The sequence below is a fragment of the Salvia miltiorrhiza genome, chromosome 8 (genome assembly GCF_028751815.1).
Source record: "Salvia miltiorrhiza cultivar Shanhuang (shh) chromosome 8, IMPLAD_Smil_shh, whole genome shotgun sequence".
Taxonomy (NCBI): domain Eukaryota; kingdom Viridiplantae; phylum Streptophyta; class Magnoliopsida; order Lamiales; family Lamiaceae; genus Salvia; species Salvia miltiorrhiza.
This window is the reverse complement of record NC_080394.1, coordinates 38,986,500-39,006,585: the sequence shown is the minus strand read 5'-3', so window position 1 is coordinate 39,006,585 and position 20,086 is coordinate 38,986,500. Positions and strand designations below refer to the sequence as shown.

The 20,086-nt window shown below is 39.5% G+C and overlaps 2 protein-coding genes across 2 annotated transcripts; one reads left to right on the top strand and one right to left on the bottom strand.

The window, feature by feature from the left end:
- Positions 1–12,922: 12,922 nt before the first annotated feature.
- On the bottom strand, positions 12,923–16,920 carry LOC130996701 (uncharacterized). The gene is made up of 7 exons (XM_057922005.1): positions 16,704–16,920; positions 16,462–16,631; positions 15,806–15,882; positions 15,241–15,306; positions 15,036–15,110; positions 13,824–13,898; positions 12,923–13,661 (listed from the first exon to the last, which is right to left on the bottom strand). Exons 1-7 carry the CDS (start codon positions 16,853–16,855, stop codon positions 13,260–13,262), a joined length of 1,017 nt encoding a protein of 338 aa, XP_057777988.1. The 5' UTR covers positions 16,856–16,920; the 3' UTR covers positions 12,923–13,259.
- A 120-nt stretch (positions 16,921–17,040) lies between these two features.
- LOC130996702 (30S ribosomal protein S16-2, chloroplastic/mitochondrial-like) lies at positions 17,041–18,784 on the top strand. Its single transcript, XM_057922006.1, has 3 exons — positions 17,041–17,300; positions 17,567–17,612; positions 18,244–18,784. Exons 1-3 carry the CDS (start codon positions 17,168–17,170, stop codon positions 18,461–18,463), a joined length of 399 nt encoding a protein of 132 aa, XP_057777989.1. The 5' UTR covers positions 17,041–17,167; the 3' UTR covers positions 18,464–18,784.
- The last annotated feature ends 1,302 nt before the right edge of the window (positions 18,785–20,086 follow it).

Here is a 20,086-nt window from a genome sequence, read left to right as displayed (position 1 = left end):
TCGAATAAAACCTAACTTAAGAAATTAAAGACTTGTAAATTTAGAGACTTCTAATCTAGGCGTGAAACTAAAGTGCATAATTTAAGTTGCATAATTGAAAAGAAAGCATAAACGAAAAACGTAAACATGATTAAACGAAAGTAAATTGAATTTAAATACGAAATACCATAATTGTCTTGAACGTATAATCGTGTCACTCGATCACAATCCAAGAACTAAACTAAAAACGAAATTAAAATCTAACTTAGAATACTAAAAACTCGAAACTATGAACAACTATGAAAGCAAGTAAATCCTAAGCTTCGGATGCCAACAAATCGCAAGGTGGCGTCTAAAACTAGGGCAAAAGATTGATTATTACAATGAAAAGTATGGCCCTATTTATAGACTTCAAATTCTTAAGGATCACCACGGAAGTTGCCATGCAAAGAAGAATTCTAAAGGCAATAGAATCGTGCAAAATAAGGCAACTTCCAGCTGGATGCACGCTTCTGGAAAACACTCCTACTCTCGCCAACTTCACAGCTCTCGCTAGAGGAATGAATGATTTCCCTGACCTCGCCAGAGAAATGGTTTGCCAGCGGAATGATGATCTCTCTGGCATTCGCCAGAGGAACGGTGAATTCTCTGCTATCGCCAGAGGAACGGCGATTTCTCTGGCTTCTCTGACTATTGAGCGCTGGACTTTACTTCTCTGATGCTGGCGCTTCTCGGTAAAGGAATAGGTGATTCCTCTGCTCTGGCTTCTCGATTCCTTTGACTAGCGACTTCTCTGACTGGTGATTCCTCTGGCGCTTCGATTCCTCTGATTTCTCTGACGCGGGTCTTCGGCTGACTTCTCTGGTCTGGCTACAGAGTTATGATAAAAACACCCTCTTTAGCCTCGAAATCTCCAAAATTATATTCTTCCATCTAAAAACCTAATCCTCCTGCGAAGCATCAAACAAGCCATAAAACGCACCAATTTCCAGAAGATTCTCTTAAAATAAAGCTTATATAAACCCCAAAATTTAGCACAATTAAGAATATGGACAACATGCATCGTTGAAACGTCCCGGGCGCATTGCACAATCCGAACGGCATCCTCTTCCATGCAAATGTCCCAAAAGGCATGGTGAATGCAGTCTTGACTTGATCTTCCGGTGCGATTGCGATTTGGTAGTATCCTGACAAACCATCTAGAAAACAATAAAAATCATGTCCTGCTAAACGGTCTAACATTTGATCAACAAAAGGAAGAGGAAAGTGATCCTTTTTGGTGACGGCATTGAGTTTCCTGTAGTCGACGCACATCCGCCATCCCGTGGTAGGGCGCGTCGGTACCAACTCCATCTTGTCATTGCGCACAACCGTCATTCCTCCTTTCTTTGGCACGATATGCACCGGGCTCACCCACTCACTATCGGCAACTGAATAGATAATCCCTTCGGCAAGAAGCTTAAGGATTTCCTTGCGCACAACCTCCATCAGCATAGGGTTCAAGCGTCGCTGGGCATCTCGCTTGGGTGTAGCTCCTTCTTCTAGGTTGATCCTGTGCATGCATGTGGCTGGACTAATGCCACGTATGTCACCTATGCTCCATCCCAGCGCTGCTTTGTTTCTCTTCAACACCTCGAGCAGCGCCTCTTCTTGCTCTAGAGTCAGAGTAGACGAGATGATGACTGGCTTCTCATTTCCGTCTTCTAAAAAGACATACTTGAGATTGGTTGGGAGTTCCTTCAATTCGAGTGCTGGTTTCTTTGCCCCCACCTGTTCCTCCTCTAAGCTGGGCAATGCAGGTTTGGGCAGTGCAGGATTGCTGGGCAGGTCAGCGCTGCCAGGGCTGAAGTCAGAGCAGCGAAGCTCTCGCGTCAGAGCAACGCCGAACTCTTCAGCTTCCCGCGCTAGTTCTTCCATGTCTGCTGATCCAGCGCAAACCTCCTCGCATTCCTGCTCCTGTAAAAATACCTTCTCAACCAAGCCATTAATAGCATCTATATATGAGCATTCATTCATAAGGTTGACCGAAGGCATAGCCCGATTTTCATGCACTGAGAAAGACACCGACTCCCCCAACACTGACATTTTAATAGTTCCATTTTTTACATCAATCAACGTGTTAGTGGTCGCCATAAAGGGCCTTCCTAATAGCAAAGTATGATCTCTACCATTCTCGTGCACATCCCCAATCTCCAGTACGACAAAATCAACAGGCACTATCAGACCCCCGACTCTAACTAGGATATCTTCTACTATACCACGGGGATACCTGACGGACCTATCAGCAAGTTGGAGGCACATGCGAGTAGATTTTAAATTACCTAACTCTAATTGTTGATAAATAGAGTAAGGCATCAAGTTAATCCCAGCCCCCAGATCCAACATACCCGTGGCTTCCTTACCATTTCCCAAAGCAATATTAATCACAAAACTACCTGGATCGCGTTGCTTGGGTGGCAAAGATTGCTGCATGATTGCGTTTGCAACTTCGGAGACCAACACCTTCTCATTGTCACCGAACCTTCTTTTGTTGGATGCCAATTCCTTGAAGAATTTCACATATGCAGGCACATTTCGGATCACATCAAGAAGAGGCAAATTCACATTTACCTTGGCCAACATGTTGTAGAATTCTTCAAACTGACGGTCCTGCTTCTCGTTTCTCAATCTGTTCGGAAAAGGAATCGGTGGTCGATATGGTGCATTAGCTTTGTGGAGCTTGACCTCCTTCTCCTTCTCTCCTTCCTTTTGCTTGTCTGCCGTCTCTCCATCAGTCGGGTTGGTCAGCGCTAAGCTCGGCAACTCTGGTCTAGGCTGGACAGAACTCGGCAGCTCTGCTCTGGTCACGGTAGAGCTTGGCTGCTCTGCGCTGGTGAAAGCAGATCTCGGCTGCTCTGCGCTGGTCAAGGTAGAGTTCGGCTGCTCTGCACTGGTCAAATTAGGAACTTCCACTTTGTTATCCACCATCTTACCACTGCGAAGAACAGTTACAGCAAGAGCTTGATGCGTCTGAGCAGGTTGACCATGAAACTTCCCGGGTTGCTGTTGTTGTTGGATTTGATTCAAGGCACCGGAAAGTTGTCCAACCGTAGTCTCGAGCCTTTTGATCGTAGAAGCTTGAGACTCTATACTTTGTTTGCTCATCTCCATAAAGGCTTGTAGTGTTTCTTCGAGCGTGGATTTTTGTGGTGGAATCGACGGCGCATTCTGTTGCGGAATGGATTGCTGTTGTTGGTATTGTGGTCTGTATGGTTGAGAAGGCCCCTGCGGTGGTGGGAAATACTGTTGTTGTTGATAGCCCATCTGGGGTGGTCGACGGAATTGATTCCCCCCAAAATTTTGATTTCCCCATCCTCCATTCGGCTGACTCCTCCATCCTCCAACGATATTTTGTGGACCTTGATTCATGCTCTGGCCATATGGTCTGTTCTGCACTTGATTGTAGGTTTGGAATCCTTGTGCTGCATAGACCTCAGCTTGTCCTTCCGGGGTAAACTCTCCCATTCTATGGCACTCATTAGCTCCATGGCTGAAATCTCCACAGATACCACACGGCTCAACATACTGTATGGCTGGGTTCTGCGGAGTTGACATTGAAAGAGCTGGATTCGGTTGAGTTGTCATCGGCGGCGCTGAGCTCTGAACTGGAGAATTTTCCATCTTTTCCATCTTGAGCTATTGAACTTCTTGCATGATCGAAGCCAATTGTTGCTGCATCTCGAATTGATTTGTCACGGCACTAGCCTCCACTCTCCGTCCACGGACTGACTTCTGTTGGGAGCTTTCGGCCAAGGTCTTGAAAATCTCTTTCAGATCTGCCGCAGTCTTCCGAGCTATGTTTCCTCCTGCCGTGCTGTCCACCATAAATTGGGCAGTTTGCACTAACCCATCGTAGAAGAACTGCATCAACATAACATTCGTGAATTGATGTTGAGGGCATTGACGGAGGAGTTCTTCATATCTCTCCCAAGCTTCATGCAAAAGCTCATCCGCTCCTTGGGTGAACTCCATTATTTTTGTTCTCAGCTCCTGTGTTTTGTGGCTTGGGTAGTATTTCAGCATAAATTTTTCACAAGCATCTCCCCACGTAGTGATAGAGTTGGGCGGCAGAGAGAGCATCCACGTCCTGGCCCGGTCTTTAAGTGCATAGGGGAAACACTTGAGCTTGAGTTGGTCCTCCGTGAGTCTAAGCAGAGGAATCGTTTGCACTTGTGTGCAAAAGTCTCGGATGAATTGCAGAGCATCCTCGCTTGGCATCCCGTGGAACACCGACAGCAAATTCGAGTCGTTGGGTTTGAGATTGTAGTTTCTCACAGCAGTGGGGAGCACGATTGCCGACGTGTTGGTATCTCCAATTACCGGCCTGGTGAAGTCTCCCATATATTCCGTGTTCTGAGCCATCTCCTTCTTTTCCTTGTTTAAATTCTGCTTGGTGCAAAAATTGGCGGAGCTGGCCTCTTCCTCTTTAGTGTGTTTTGCCGTGGCTGTCGTGTGCTCTGGCTGGTCAGAGCTGGATGCCTCCTCTACTACGGTTTGCTCTGGAACGTCAAGATCGGAGTCAAAGCTAGAATTGGCGAGGCTTGCAGCGCTATCCTCGGAATCAGAGTCAGAGTATAATGCGTCTGCTCTAGTACGTGTTCGAGTGTTACCCAGCGGGGACGTTAATTTTCTTTTCAGACTACGGCGTCCCTGCATACACAACACTTAACACACGGGTGAAACGCACCGGGTGGAAAGAAAAGAAAAGTAAAAACAAAAACGTAAAAATTGGAAATTAAATAAAGCAAATAAAACGACACAACTAAAACGCCTAAAACTTTCCCCGGCAACGGCGCCAAAATTTGACTCAACTAGAAACACCTCTAAGTTGACTTGCAATAGAACAAGGACATCCTAGCGATGGTAAGTTGACCCAGTGTCATCTCTCAAGGAAAGTCTTTAAGGGCTTTTAGTAGTATCGTAAGAAAAAGCAATAAAAGAAAGCAGTAAAGGTTTTGATTTAAAAACGTAACTTAAACTTAAACGTAAATTGAACTTAAACTTAACCTAGGTAATAATTTAAACAACTCGAATAAAACCTAACTTAAGAAATTAAAGACTTGTAAATTTAGAGACTTCTAATCTAGGCGTGAAACTAAAGTGCATAATTTAAGTTGCATAATTGAAAAGAAAGCATAAACGAAAAACGTAAACATGATTAAACGAAAGTAAATTGAATTTAAATACGAAATACCGTAATTGTCTTGAACGTATAATCGTGTCACTCGATCACAATCCAAGAACTAAACTAAAAACGAAATTAAAATCTAACTTAGAATACTAAAAACTCGAAACTATGAACAACTATGAAAGCAAGTAAATCCTAAGCTTCGGATGCCAACAAATCGCAAGGTGGCGTCTAAAACTAGGGCAAAAGATTGATTATTACAATGAAAAGTATGGCCCTATTTATAGACTTCAAATTCTTAAGGATCACCACGGAAGTTGCCATGCAAAGAAGAATTCTAAAGGCAATAGAATCGTGCAAAATAAGGCAACTTCCAGCTGGATGCACGCTTCTGGAAAACACTCCTACTCTCGCCAACTTCGCAGCTCTCGATAGAGGAATGGATGATTTCCCTGACCTCGCCAGAGAAATGGTTTGCCAGCGGAATGATGATCTCTCTGGCATTCGCCAGAGGAACGGTGAATTCTCTGCTATCGCCAGAGGAACGGCGATTTCTCTGGCTTCTCTGACTATTGAGCGCTGGACTTTACTTCTCTGATGCTGGCGCTTCTCGGTAAAGGAATAGGTGATTCCTCTGCTCTGGCTTCTCGATTCCTTTGACTAGCGACTTCTCTGACTGGTGATTCCTCTGGCGCTTCGATTCCTCTGATTTCTCTGACGCGGGTCTTCGGCTGACTTCTCTGGTCTGGCTACAGAGTTATGCTAAAAACACCCTCTTTAGCCCCGAAATCTCCAAAATTATATTCTTCCATCTAAAAACCTAATCCTCCTGCGAAGCATCAAACAAGCCATAAAACGCACCAATTTCCAGAAGATTCTCTTAAAATAAAGCTTATATAAACCCCAAAATTTAGCACAATTAAGCATAAATCAGTCAGCAAAAGGCAGCGGCCGGAGAAGCTAAGGTGAGCGAGAAGAGACTTAAATGCAAAGATATGAAGATCGTCCTTTCCTGTGCAGAGCTTTTCTAATTTGTGCTAACTTTTCAGAAGCACCATGCTCCTACAACTAGAGACGCCCATTTCTCAACAAGTCAGGAGCCTCGAAATTTGAAGCCTCAGCCGAAAATTCAAATCTATCTCACAATGGACGAATTCTTGAATACCATCTCGCCAACGGATCTATTCAAGACTTCGCCTATAAATAGAGCTCGATGATCATCTTCAATCTTCACCGATTCAAACGCTTAAGCTGAAACTCTGCCGAAATTGAGACTCAGCCTACTCACTGCCTTCCAAAGTTTGTATCGAAGAACAGAATATTCAAAGTCCAAATCAGTTTACTGATTACCAAAATTCTCTACCTTAGGCAATTTCCTTGTAAATCCGTAGCTAATCTTTGATTACAGAGAGCCTGTTCTCTGTAATCTTGTTGGTATTTCGAACCCCTTTTCAAAAGAGCGAAAAGAGAGTTTGAGAGAGAGAAAGTGCTAGACTGTTGTCTGAACTCAAGAGTTCTTAGCCCCCGCAAGCAAGGCGAGTATAGTCATTGCAACTGCGAGCTGAGAAGGAGACGAGAAGTCCAATCCAATGTGTTGACACTGAAACTTTGTTTCAGTTAAGGTTTGTTGTGTACTCGTAAGCACAAGCCCAGAGTGATTGTCAGTTTGATCAGCTGGCCGTGGACTTAGGAACTAGTTTTTGAACCACGTAAAAATCTCGTGTTATTTATCGTTTACAGTATTTATTATTCCTTACTTGTGCACAAACTCATCTTTTAACTGAAACTGATAAACTGAACAGAGAAACATAAAAACTGACTAAGTGTTAATCACAAAGGCTTTTTCCTAAGTCTTATTTCTGCTGCTAGTGTTATCAGTCTAACTGACAAATCTCTGGATAGTCAATAAGATTTATAACACTCATCTAATTTCAAAATCTAGACTGAAACCTTACGTGGATTTTCAGTTAAAGCTTAGTGCCTAGCTGAAATCAAAATACTGAAACTGATTTAGTATTAGTCTAAATCCATTTCTAAACTGAAACATCTTTGACTGTTAACTTCAGCCTACACCTTTCAGTATCAGTCGATACTCTCTTCAGTTTTATAAAAGAATTTTCGAAAAATAGCCTACTGGTGTATCCCCCCATACACCAGTTCAGTGACCCTCTAGGACCTAACAATTACCGAACTCGCCGTCAACATGCGACAACGAGTCGGAGAGTTCGGCGATTATAACGGCGATCGCCGAAATTACTCATATGTTGTTTGTACTTCGGCAATGGGTTTCGGTGATTGCCAAAAATCACAATTATTTCACGTTTTTTTCAACTAGTTATGCCCTCGCGCTATGTGCGAAATTATATATTGTATAACTTTTATATGTAATTTGATGTATATTAGTTATATTTTTATACATGTACAATGTCTTTTTCATTATTCTAAAAAAATGTCTTTTTCATAATTCAATTTTATAAAAAATAATCACAAATTTTATATTAATATGTTTATTGAAAATTTATAAATATCACAAAAAATTAATGTGATAAATATTAAAAATTAAATCTCAGTATGTATCAACTTTGGAATACGTTACAATTGAGAATTTTCATTATGCATTTATTTAATATTAGTGTGTATATATATATATATATATATATATATATATATATATATATATATTCATATTACATGTGGAATGGTCTCTCGATCAAAATATGAAAAGACATAGCTATCAATTTTTAAGAGAGTTATAATTTATGATAAAGACACAATTTTGTCCAAAAATATTTTGGTGGGAAAGATTTAGTTAACAAATTTGCAGAGCAGTCGCTTTACCATGAAATTGTAATTTCAATAAAAGAAATAGAAGGACTTGTAGGCTTGTAGCAATCTTAACATCACAATAAAATTCTAAAATATACAAAATATAACTATTAGTTATATGCTACAATTTCCCTAATTAAAAAGTTCTGATTGAGTGATTTTATATCCTCTTCCTCAGCTTTATTGAAAGCACAACATTAGCAAAGAGCATATGTCAAATCTTTTTTGTTATAATTACAATGAAAGAATGTTAATGGCTAAGTTATAATGAAAATGTAGCAGTACCAGTTGTATCCTCCGGCAAAGAACTCTTTAGAGTTCCAAATTTCTTCCAGTTTGGACAACTCAGAAATCTTGGATTCATGCTTTTACGTACACGGTTTCTCAATCCGATGATCATTTTTAATCACAATAACTTCAGCCCCAAACACACAATTGTCCTCCAAATTAAATGTATTCTCATCACTTCAAAATCCCATTTCATATTTTAGCTAAAAAACTATCGTCCAATCCTTCACACATTTTATCGAAAGTTCATGCAAAGTTATTTCATGCAAAATCCTTCTTATAGGTTTGCCCCAATTCCAATCCTTCACACACACAGACACTTAATGAAAGTTTTTTTGCTTTTGCAAACCCATATATGTTGGGTAGAATGATCAAACAATTCACTCAATAATCTGTAGAAAAGCAGAAATGCAGCGAAAAAGTAAAGTACGCACAATAGATTGATTTTATACTGCAATATTAATTAATTGCAGTTATATGTTCACTATAAAAATCTCTTTTACAATGAAGATACATGAACAACTCAATAGAATCCTTCTTATTGAGTGAAGTTGAAAAGAATAGAATCCCTTCTAATCCTATCAACTAATGCTAGCAACAACTAGACTTTGAACGAAGCTAATCTATAATGTCAAACAATCAAACCTACCGACTAGCCCTAACAAACGAGTATCCCACTCAAGGTTTGTTAGACACACGAGTCTCCCACTCAAGGTGTGATGTGAACTAGATGTCGTGAATGATGTTCGAACATTAGCTTCTGAGCTCCTGCACTTGTGTATCTTGTAGCTTCGACTGATATAGAATGCAATGAGTTCTGCCCCTATTTATAGATGTGAAAATATGCTCGATGGGCAAGAATACTTGGCTGCTCTTTAGGGTTTCGAACGTGTTGCTAGGGTTGAGCTCTTGCTCCCCAAGTTTAGGGATTGATTAAGCATATTAACCAACATCCCCTAAAAACATGGAAGATCATGTCTTCTCTTCTTCCTTTCTCTCTTTGCAACCGATTTTCTCTTTTCTTTCAAGTATTGGTTTGATTCTTCACTCCTTGATTTAATCCATAATTGTTGATCTGTCCTTGATCAATTTTCGGCACTTCCAATTTGATTAAATTGGATCAATTGATTTTGAGGAAATCAAAATCAAATTTAATTTTGACAAAGTCAAAATTAAATTCCCTTATAATATATAAATGACCGACTATTATATTAATTCTCTTATTTGATAATTAATGAAGAATATAAAATCAAAAAGGTATTAATTCATAAAATGAATTAATTAATTTGTTAGAGTTAAAATAGCTCTAACACTTAATTAGTTAATCATTCATCACACATACAAAATTTTACTTACATAAATTAATGCTTCTACTTTTGAAATAAAAATAGAAGACACACGCACTCACGTGTAAAAAAACAATAACATATAATTTTTGTAATATGGTAAAATCAACTGTGAGCTCTGTATTTGTGGATGTGTGTCGAGATAATGAACATCACTTTCTTTGAAATAGAAAAACTAATAGATAAGAAAAATAAGAAATCAATTGATGATCCATGTTTCGAGTCTGCCAAGTCGAGTATCTTGGAGTGGTGGAGAGATGGTGGCTTTGACGGTCGCGGTCCAACGATCCTGCAATTTGTCTGTCCGGTGGCTGCTGCAGCTGATAGCTGCTTGCTAGTGGTTTATGAAAAATGGAGCGAGATCGAAGGCGAAGAGGGTAGGCGGTAGGCGGTGGGCTGTTATTGTTGTCGCCGGAATTAAGAGAGAAGTACGTAGTTAAGGTTGTCGGGCGACAACGGTGATGGGGTCCGATGTTGCTAGCCGAGGGAGAAACGGCGCACTCCAGCGCTACATGTGCAACGGCAGCCCGTGGCCGATCACAGAAAGGGAAAAGAGAAAATAGGGAGCCGCGGCAGCAACAACACTTTCGCCATTGACCATCTGGCCGAGGAACGAAGGAAAGGGAGAAGACGGTGGACGGTGGTGTTGTTTGAAGAAGAGGGGGCAACTGATATATGGATAAGGTTTCTGGGAAGGAAGAAATTAAGAAAGATAGAGAGAGATGTGAGAGGGATGAAGCTGCGGCAATGGAAGGTGATTATGGCAGCAAGTCTCACCAGAAATTGAACAGGAAAGATGAATATTTTTTGGGAAGGTCATGTAATTTTGCTAGAGAAAGAGAGGCGGGAGATTTGAGGATATATAAGAGAAAAGTTATACTCCTACATGAGAGACGACGGGAAGTGGGAGATTGAATAAGAAATTTTTGAAATTGCATGCCTTTCTTTGGAAGGGCAAATGACGCATTGGGTTTGTAAAACAATAAAATGGATGCATAGAAAACATTCTTTTGCATGTCTGCATGAATTCACATGTATTTTTGGCTGGAAAAATTTAGGATGCAACTCTTCTTTAGTATAATAGATAGATATGTTGCCGAATATTCCCATCACAAGTAAGATGTAGTCAAATTTCAATTACAATAACTTAAATAATGAGAATAGTAGGCAATGCAATTAAAATATTAAACACTAAATAAATTAACAATTTTTGATGTTGTTGCTGACTATTTCGGCCGCAACTGACATGCATTAAGCTTTTAACTACAACAACTTAAATAACAGAAATAAAATATAATGGAGATAAAATATTACACACCAAATAAATACAATCTCCAGGTTAACTAGTAGCCTTATGTCATAGAAATACAAGAACAAAATTACAACACAAATAATATTACATAAAAATGGATTAAGCTTTAACAAAATAAAATCACTCATCAGGTTTGTTGTCACTGGGGTCGAGGAATAACTTCTTCATCTAAGATTTCTTCGCATGTGACAAACAACGGGCTGAGCATAACAAATACGACTGATCACTGGGAAATAATTCATGATTGTGCTCTTTGTATAAGGAAGCAACTTTCCGTCGCTCCTCCCACTCGCGTGACACCCTTAGCTTTGCCATACACGAACACATCCGGTCTTGCTTCTTGAAAGTTGGCAGCCTTCCATTTGATCTTTTCACTTCACTTTTCCCGTGGCAAGAACAAACAAATTCTTTGAAACGAGATATTTTAGTACCATAGAAGTAATTTGGGTTACCTTTATTACACTAAATCTCTTAAGTCTTCCATACTCGGAATATAAAATGTGAGCTGTATGAGGATCTTTCATAGTTTACCCAACTTCTAATTTCTTCTCAATTTCATCCACCATATTCAGTACAGTAGCAAAATCTTCATCATTCAAATTTTAACCTCATCTTCAATATTTTGCACACAATCTTCAACATTTTCATCCATATCTCTATCTCCAACATTAGGATTATCATCACAATATTCATTTCCATTACCAGCATTACATTCATCAACATATGCTTCATCGGTCATCAATACTTTATCATCAAATGCAACATCACCAAAAATGGATACTTATTCAAATCAAAATCCATCATTAACCTACAATGTTACAAAATTCATTAATAATACGAAAACATTACGTGATAATATTACGACAAGTCACTTGCCGAATTAATATCATAATCAAATATTTACAAATCATATATGAATAAAACCTACGGAAATATGTACTTGTCGAAATAAAAAGCTACCAAAAACTCTACCAATATGTAAATTATCTAAAAATATGACAATAAAACATGAAACATTATATTATTTCGCCATATCATTTACATGCTCAAAAGACCTAATAAAAATATGATATTATTTCAGCAACACACTTCAATCATACTAAAAAGATATGATAAAATAAAGATATTATCATATTCATGCATAACAATGGCAAAAATAAAACCTGTCATAAACACTAACAATAGGTAAATTATACTAAAATACGACAACAAAACACAAAGTTTAGTTCTTCATCAAGCCACTTCAATCATACTAAAAAAAAATATGAATTTGTCATATTCGTGCATGTATAACAATGAATAAAATTATTTCGAAAATAAACAATCATAAACTCGAAAAATGCGTAACTTTACAATGGAGCTTAGAATTCGCGAATAATGCCCCTTCACAATGGAAAAATGGAGCTTACAATTTGATTTTCATATAAGAACAATGAAGCTCAATTTGTAGAACAATGAAGCTCCACAATGAGCTGATTATCATGGGGAAGAAAATAGAAAAGATTACTCCAAAAGTCCTGTTTTGATCCCCGCAAAATATAAATTCAAAAATTGGCGCCGAAAATATACACGTGTCTGTGTTTCCAAACTATTCGACAACATAAAATTGTTGCATTCCGATGTCGTTACATACCACTTACCGAGAATATAATGATGCTTGACGGAAGGAGTTAATGCTATTAACTCATCTCTGCAAAAGAAAAAGATAAATTCTAAAAAATAAATTGAACATGTGTCGCACATCTACCCAAGGAGTACTGGTAATTCCCAAGTAGCATAGAATTTACCGTTGTTATATTCCTCTCAATTATACATCCGTTTGAGTTGGCGCAATTTCTTATATTTCGAGTAATATTATATCATATTCTGAACAATTACATAGATTTTGCTAATTATTTATTAAAAATAAGATCAATTACTTCTAAATACACAAAATATATTCAAATGTTAGACAAGTAAAAACAATGTGAACGACGACATGCCAGCCAAATGTGGATAATAAGATTGCAGCAAATATGAGGAATTCATTATCAGTTGAGTGCCTTGAAGAAAATCAATATTAAGATGGTATAATACAACTTCATTTTCAGTAAGGCCAAATAGCATCTAACAAGGCTATAAGGTCTTGCATATTGATACGACGTGGACCATTTCTATCCTCACTGCAAGGTTTCTTACAAAAATCAAACTGCAATCACAACCTTGAATTTGACTCTATTGCCCCCACCCCATCCTAGTATTGCATCCCAAGATGACGGCTGTCAACGATAGTAGGTTTGTGTTGTATAGAGCAGATTGCTGCCATATAACATTACACAGAATGAATTGCAGACTTGCAGGTTCAACCCATATTAGGTGGAGGGGGTTGGTACATCCCATGACCCTGCATTTGCTGCCCTGGGAAACCATGAGGTGGTGGCATAGGAGGCCTTCCCATTTGTGCACCAGGGGTAAAATTTGCCATAGGACCACTGCCAACGGGGGGAGGAGGCGGGGCAGGCAGATTTCCACCAGGAGGCATAGGCCTTGGCCCATTGGCTAAAGGAGGAGGAGGCAAGGATCCTGGCATCGAAGTTGGAGGCCTAGGAGGATTACCAGTTGGTGGTGCTGGAGGCGGTCCTTGTGGAGGAGGTGGTGGTGGCAAAGACCTAGGTGGGGCACCAGGAGCCGCTGTCCCATTAGCTGCAGGAGCAGGTTGAGGTTTATTTGTCTCTGGTGGCTTCGTCTTAAAGTACAACTGCAACTGCACATTCAAACATCCACAAAGAAAACATGATTAAGGTATAAGATCCTGAAGTGTACAGATACCAGTGATGCGAAGTCTTCACCAGTTATTCTTGGACCAAGCCAGATGTGTAGTATCTTTAATACCATAATTAATAATTTAAAAAGAAGTGGTGCATACCGTGAACATCTTTGAGTCTGGATCCCAGTGGGAGAAGAACTTGGGAGTTGACTTATCAATCTCTGTACTTGGAACCTAAAAGATAAAACCAGCATATGAGCTTATGAGCTTATCAGTACAACTAATTGAATGTATGTATGCATGCTGCATTTAGAGCTGGGTTTTAAAAAGCCCGAGGCGCACGAGGCGCAAACATGCCTCGGAGCCTAGGCGCAGGGCTTTAAGCGCAGGCGCGGGCTTTTCGTAGGCGAGGCGCAGTAAAGCCTAAAAAATTCTAATATATTTACCTACATTATATTTTATACCAAAAACACAACTTAAAACCACAAATAGTACTTAAACACACATATACTTAATCCAAAACACACAAATACTTAATCCAAAACACACAAATACTTAAGTTTTAAAATATGCAAGTCTAAAAGTACGATCAAATATCAAACAAGTAATCAAAAATCATCATCCTCAAGTCCATCATCCTCAAATGCGTCATCCCCATCATCTTTGTCTTCACCAATGTCCTCTTCCATCTCATTCACTTCCCTCTCCTCATCTTCATCCTCATCTAAAAGCCTTCTCGAACTCGAAGCAACTACACTCTTTCCTTTATCAACTCTAGATGCCCGTCTAGTGCTATAAATAGGATCATTAGCTCCCGAAGCCTTACTAACGACATTCCATGTCAAATCACCATCCTCAAACACAAGATCATCTTCATTAGAAGATTCCCCATCCATATGTCCAACCAACCATTCATTGCTATCATCAATCTCTTCTAATAGAATAGGATCTATTGTGTCTTTCCTCTTCTAATAGGACGGCTGGGGCTGGCGGCGACGGACGGCTGGGGCTTGCGGCGGCGGCGGTGGACGGCTGGCGGCGGCGGGGGCTGGCTGGCGACGCCGGTATGTGAGCAAAGGGGGGAAGACGCAAGGAGAGAGAAGAGAGGAGAAAGGAGGCGCAGCTGGTGTGTTATTTTTCTGTTTTAAACAAAATTGTACCCTAACCCTAATTCTACATAAGGCGGCGCCTTAGTGAGCCTGCGCCTAGGCGCGCCTTTTGCGCCTTATTGCGCCTCGACTGCGCCTCTAGTAGGTTCCTGCGCCTTGCCTAAAAAGGCCCCCCCACCCTGCGCCTCGCTTAAGGCGCGCGCCTAGGCGCGCCTAGGCGCGCTTTTTAAAACCCAGATTTAGAGTGAGAATGAAGTATTACCTTGAAAGATATAATTTCATATGGTTCAGCAGCAAACAACAAGTACTGATATCTTTTATCGAATGGTTGAACTTTCTGCAAATTGCATCAAGAGCAGTGTGAGTAAAAAAGGAAGAGCATTGCTAAAAAGAATGTGGGCAACAAGAGACCCGGCACAAATAATTGGCATTCAATCTTTTTTAAACTTGCTGCAGTGAGAAGGTACCTGCTCAAAGGATGACATAAACCGATGCCTTGGCTTTGTATTGTCTTCAATCTCGGGATATTCTATCTGAAATGACCAAATCATCAAAAGTTTTCAGACAGCACATAACTTAATATGAAGTACACAATCCAATTCTTCAGCACAATACCGAAACAAATTCTGTTAATGTGAAATACTAAGAAGCTGAATACTGAAACAAATTTGGCTGTTAATGTGAAATACTAAGAAGCTGAATCCTGAAACAAATTTGGCTGTTAATGTGAAATACTGAGAAGCTGAAATTGCTTTAATTATAAAATCATATGGAGTTTTTGGCATCCAATGCTCCATGCTGAGGCCAAGCTACATCCGTAACAGAGCTACATACAAGAGTGAACTCAGCAATAACCTCCAAGTAGAAGGTGCAGGTTACAACAAACTGTTAAAACAGTCCAAAAGAGCAACACACCCCCCAAAAAAAGAAAAGAAAACCTTCTACATATGCAAACTCTGATTCTACTAGAAGATCAAGCGGAACTATTTTAACTTGCATAATAAACATACAAGAGGCACATATAATGTGTACCTGGAAAAGCAGTGACCTCTGTTTGGTCTCTGGGTCAAATTGCTTGGTTACACGATATCCAGGCCTGCCAATTTTAACTGCCACAACAAGAACAGATCTTTATCATGTACAAGTCAATATATGAAGGCAAAACGGAATAAGTGCTTAGTCATCAATTAAACATGAAGAAAAAACTAAATCATTCCAATAATAGTCCTGGACGGATCGAACGGCCAAAACAAACATCTAACAATACCAAATACTATGCAGCTATGATGATTCAGTAACTTAGCAACAAATTCTCTACAATTTTAATTATTGTATATATTCTATGAAATGTAATGTGGACTCGAATCAAATGATTAATTTCCCCATTTTTTTATGAAGTTATATCTGGCTAACTTTATTTTAGTACATTGTTTAATGAAAAGGAATCTTGATATGTAAATGCATAATAAATTTTCAATAAAACAGATTATTTCCCCATATATTCACAAATTCACGATGCAAATAAACTAACGTGTTAGAAAATAACTGTCTACAACCAAATGATAAAGTGATGAGGAAAAAAAGAACACGAAAAAACAGTTAAGTGATGACCATAGGCGAAAACTAGAAACTGCAATTCATCGACAAATTAAAATGTTAAAAACAAAGCAACTGGATTGATCAATTACCAATTTTCTTCAGAGTAACTTTGCGCTTATGAGGCTGCGGCTGAGCCGGAGCTTCTTTGGCTTCACGAGCCGCTCGCTTAGCCAAGTTGGTCTGGTGACGCTTCCCCTGTGTGTGCGCCAAGTAATTTCCCTCATTGTTGTGCAAGGTCAAGCAGAGTTTACACTCGTAACTGCAACAATATCACGTCAAAGAACGCGAAGTAAAGAAGAAACCACTTAGGCGCCAAATTCTAGGGTTCTACCTTCCGAGGTGGTTGCGCATGAAATAGGGATCTTTGGCCAAATCAATGGTTTCGAGGGCAAGTCGGCGGAGCCGCTCCCGTCGGTCGATGGCCTCATTCTGGGCGGTGGCGGCGCCTCCGCTTCCCGGCTTCGAACCCCACTCCCTGTCCATTGCTGTGTAAATCTGCGTAGAAAGGAGGATGAGAGAGAGATGATGAGGGGTATAACGTTTATAAATTCAATTTGATTGTGATTAAATATCGCTATGGTTTGAGAGTGGGCCCTATTACTGCTTATTTTATGGGCCTAGCAGAGAAGCCCAAATAGATCTAGGTCCACAGTCCACTCACACAGCAATGAAAGTCAGTTAGTCGGTAGAGTTACGGCGTCGTTTACAATTTCGTTAATTAGATTTCTTGTACAGAAAAGATAAAACCCTTCCCAAAACCCTCCTTTGACCCTCTGAAATCCACGAGAGAGAGAGATGGTTGTACGATTGAGGCTATCGAGATTTGGATGTCGGAACAAGCCATTCTACAGATTGATGGCTGCAGATAGCCGATCTCCGAGAGACGGCAAGCATTTGGAAGTCTTGGGCTACTATAACCCCCTTCCTGGTAACCCTAGAACTTCAATCTCTGAGATAGTTTTTGATTACGCAAGGATGTGAAATGTTTGATTTTTTTTTTATTTTTTTTGTTGAATCGATTGGATCCCCGAACTTGAAATGCATTTCTTTTTTAATTCGACAAAGATTATTTGTGATTCTCGACCTCAAATTCTGTGCGCTTCACGCGGCCGTGTGATTCCATATACTTAGCTGATTGCAGCTGCACTTCTCTATAAAGAAGGCTAATTAACTTTGATTCGCAAAATTATGCAGGTCAGGATGGCGGTAAAAGAATGGGAGTTAATTTTGACAGAGTGAAGTAAGTGGCTTTATAGTAGTAACTTTATTAGTGTATTGCCATTCTTTTCTATTGTTTGTGCTTCTTTAACACAGGTAGTCTCAATTTCCCCATCTATCTGTCTAAGTCATATGAAGAATATCTTAGAATGTTGAGTAGTGCATTGCAGACTTATTTACCTTTGAGAATTTTCTGGCGACATCTGTTTGCTGACCTTTTGATTTGCATTACTGGATAAACTATTGAAGAATCTCAAACTACCCGAAATGGTAGTATTTTGTCACAAATGATGTCACTGTTCTAATTTTGGCTAGCTAGTGTGAGAAGATGCGACACTCTCCAGTTATGGTTAGGCAGCTCTGTGAATTAAAACTTCCATTTTTTCTGGATATCCCTCTTGTCCATGTTCCTTGTCTTGTATTATTAGCTGCTCGTCAGCGAGCCAGTTTGCGATTAAAAGGGTTTTATTGCATTCGGGGAGGTAGTCTATAAATCTTACAAAACACTTTCAGTTATGACATTTAGTATCGGCATTGACATCATAACTACTTAGTTCTTAGGTTTTTTCAAGCTGCTGGGGATAGTAAAAGAGTATGTGTTTGCTAAAATGCATGAGTGTTCCCATATCCTGATGTCTCCAAGCACTATACAGGTATTGGCTTTCAGTTGGTGCACAACCCTCTGATCCTGTTCAGCGCCTTCTCTTTCGAGCAGGCTTGTTACCCCCACCACCCATGCTAGCAATGGGACGAAAAGGTGGTCCAAGAGACATGCGCCCAGTTGATCCATTAAGTGGGCGTGTTATGACAGAGGGTAAGCAAGATACTGTTGTAAAAGAGAAAGCTGACGTGGATGAGAATTTGAGTTCTTGACATGTCAGGCCTAAGATATAAGTTCGTAGATGGGTGATCTTTCTGTCATGTATGCCTTCCCTGAGTCGGGTGTTGCTAATTGGCATATGAATGCAATAGTTCATTCCAAGGTACATTAATAATGAAAATATTATGACATTAATCCAAACTGTCTTTTCTATTTAGTTCTCTCATTTGTGGAATTAGATCATAATGAGCATCACCTAGCTGGTTTGGTCATTGTGATCATCACGTATGCTGTATATCTGCGTGTAAAGTCCGTAGGTGGACGATTCAAGTATGTTTTAAAAAGGAGGCTTCTTCAAAGGCCATTTTTGCTAATATCATTTTGTTGGGAATTTCTTTCATCCTTCCTTTTTGCCTTTCCTGTTTGCGTGATTGGTGTTTGGTGATCATTCAGATCTGGACATCAAACTCCACTCTCCTCCGACATGCTGATTTTCCATATGCTTCAAAATCGTTCTTGTTCAAGATCTACAATGAATTTTATTTAGGTGTATTGACACAGAAAATGGGGTTGCAGATAGTGAACATTGCTATCTTTGTATTGCAAAGAAATAGATGCATGCACCAAAATTAATTCCACATTTCACGGATTCAACAGTAATTCCTTTGTGTCTTCTTTTGTTTTTATTGGACATTTCCCTTGTTTTTCCTGGGTCCAGTCTGTGCACATGAGGGCCGTAGCACAGAGAAAAAACAAAATTGTACAAAATTGGGAACTGGGCACAGCGGCGAAAATGGTAGAGAACAAGGGTTGGTAGTAATTGTTCACACTTATTTTTTATGTCCTCTTTTTCTTTTCCTTTTTATTTATTATTTTTTTTCATTTTTGTGTGGGAAATTGAATTAATTACAGTTTGTTTGGTTATAATACTACATGTGTACGTATAAGCTCTGAATAATAATACTGTAGAAAGCATGAAGTTGATTTTTTTTTAATAATTTAAGGTTTAATTTTAATTAAATTTTTATTGTTAAAATTAATGTTTAATTTAATTTAAAAATACATTTAAAATAAAAAATACTAAAATTTTGAGAGTCAGAAAGTAAAAAAGCTTCATTATAGGCAGGTGACTCTCAAGTGTTAAAATCTTGCTCATACTCATCGTAATGTAAAGCCATATCCAAATGTGCCACCGGAGGTGAAAAAAGAAATGGAGGATTACTTGAAGAATTCTTTAGACACTAAGCGAAAGAAGCCACAACTATTTGAGGATGAAATTACTGCAGGAGCATACTATGAATATGATTTGAGTGCAAGGAGTAATGGTGGTTCAGATAGGTTCTTTCTACATCCCGACGTTGAAGATGTACAAGTTACATGCCCCCCCACAGTCTGCACCTACTACAACCCCCCTCCCTCCCTCCCACCTCATTCTCATCCCTAAGAACTAAGAATAAAAGTGTGTCATGACATTGGCATATTCTTCTTTGAGAATGGAATTTTCTTTAATTGCATTGAAAGCACTTCATTTGTGGACATGTGCAGATCAATTGCAGAATATGGTAAAGGCTTGAAAACTCTTCCGCGCTATGAGTTGAGTAACTGGATTTTGAAGAAAGAAGTGAAGTCCACTGATAAATATGTTGGAGATGTTCGAAAGACTTGGATGCAAGCGG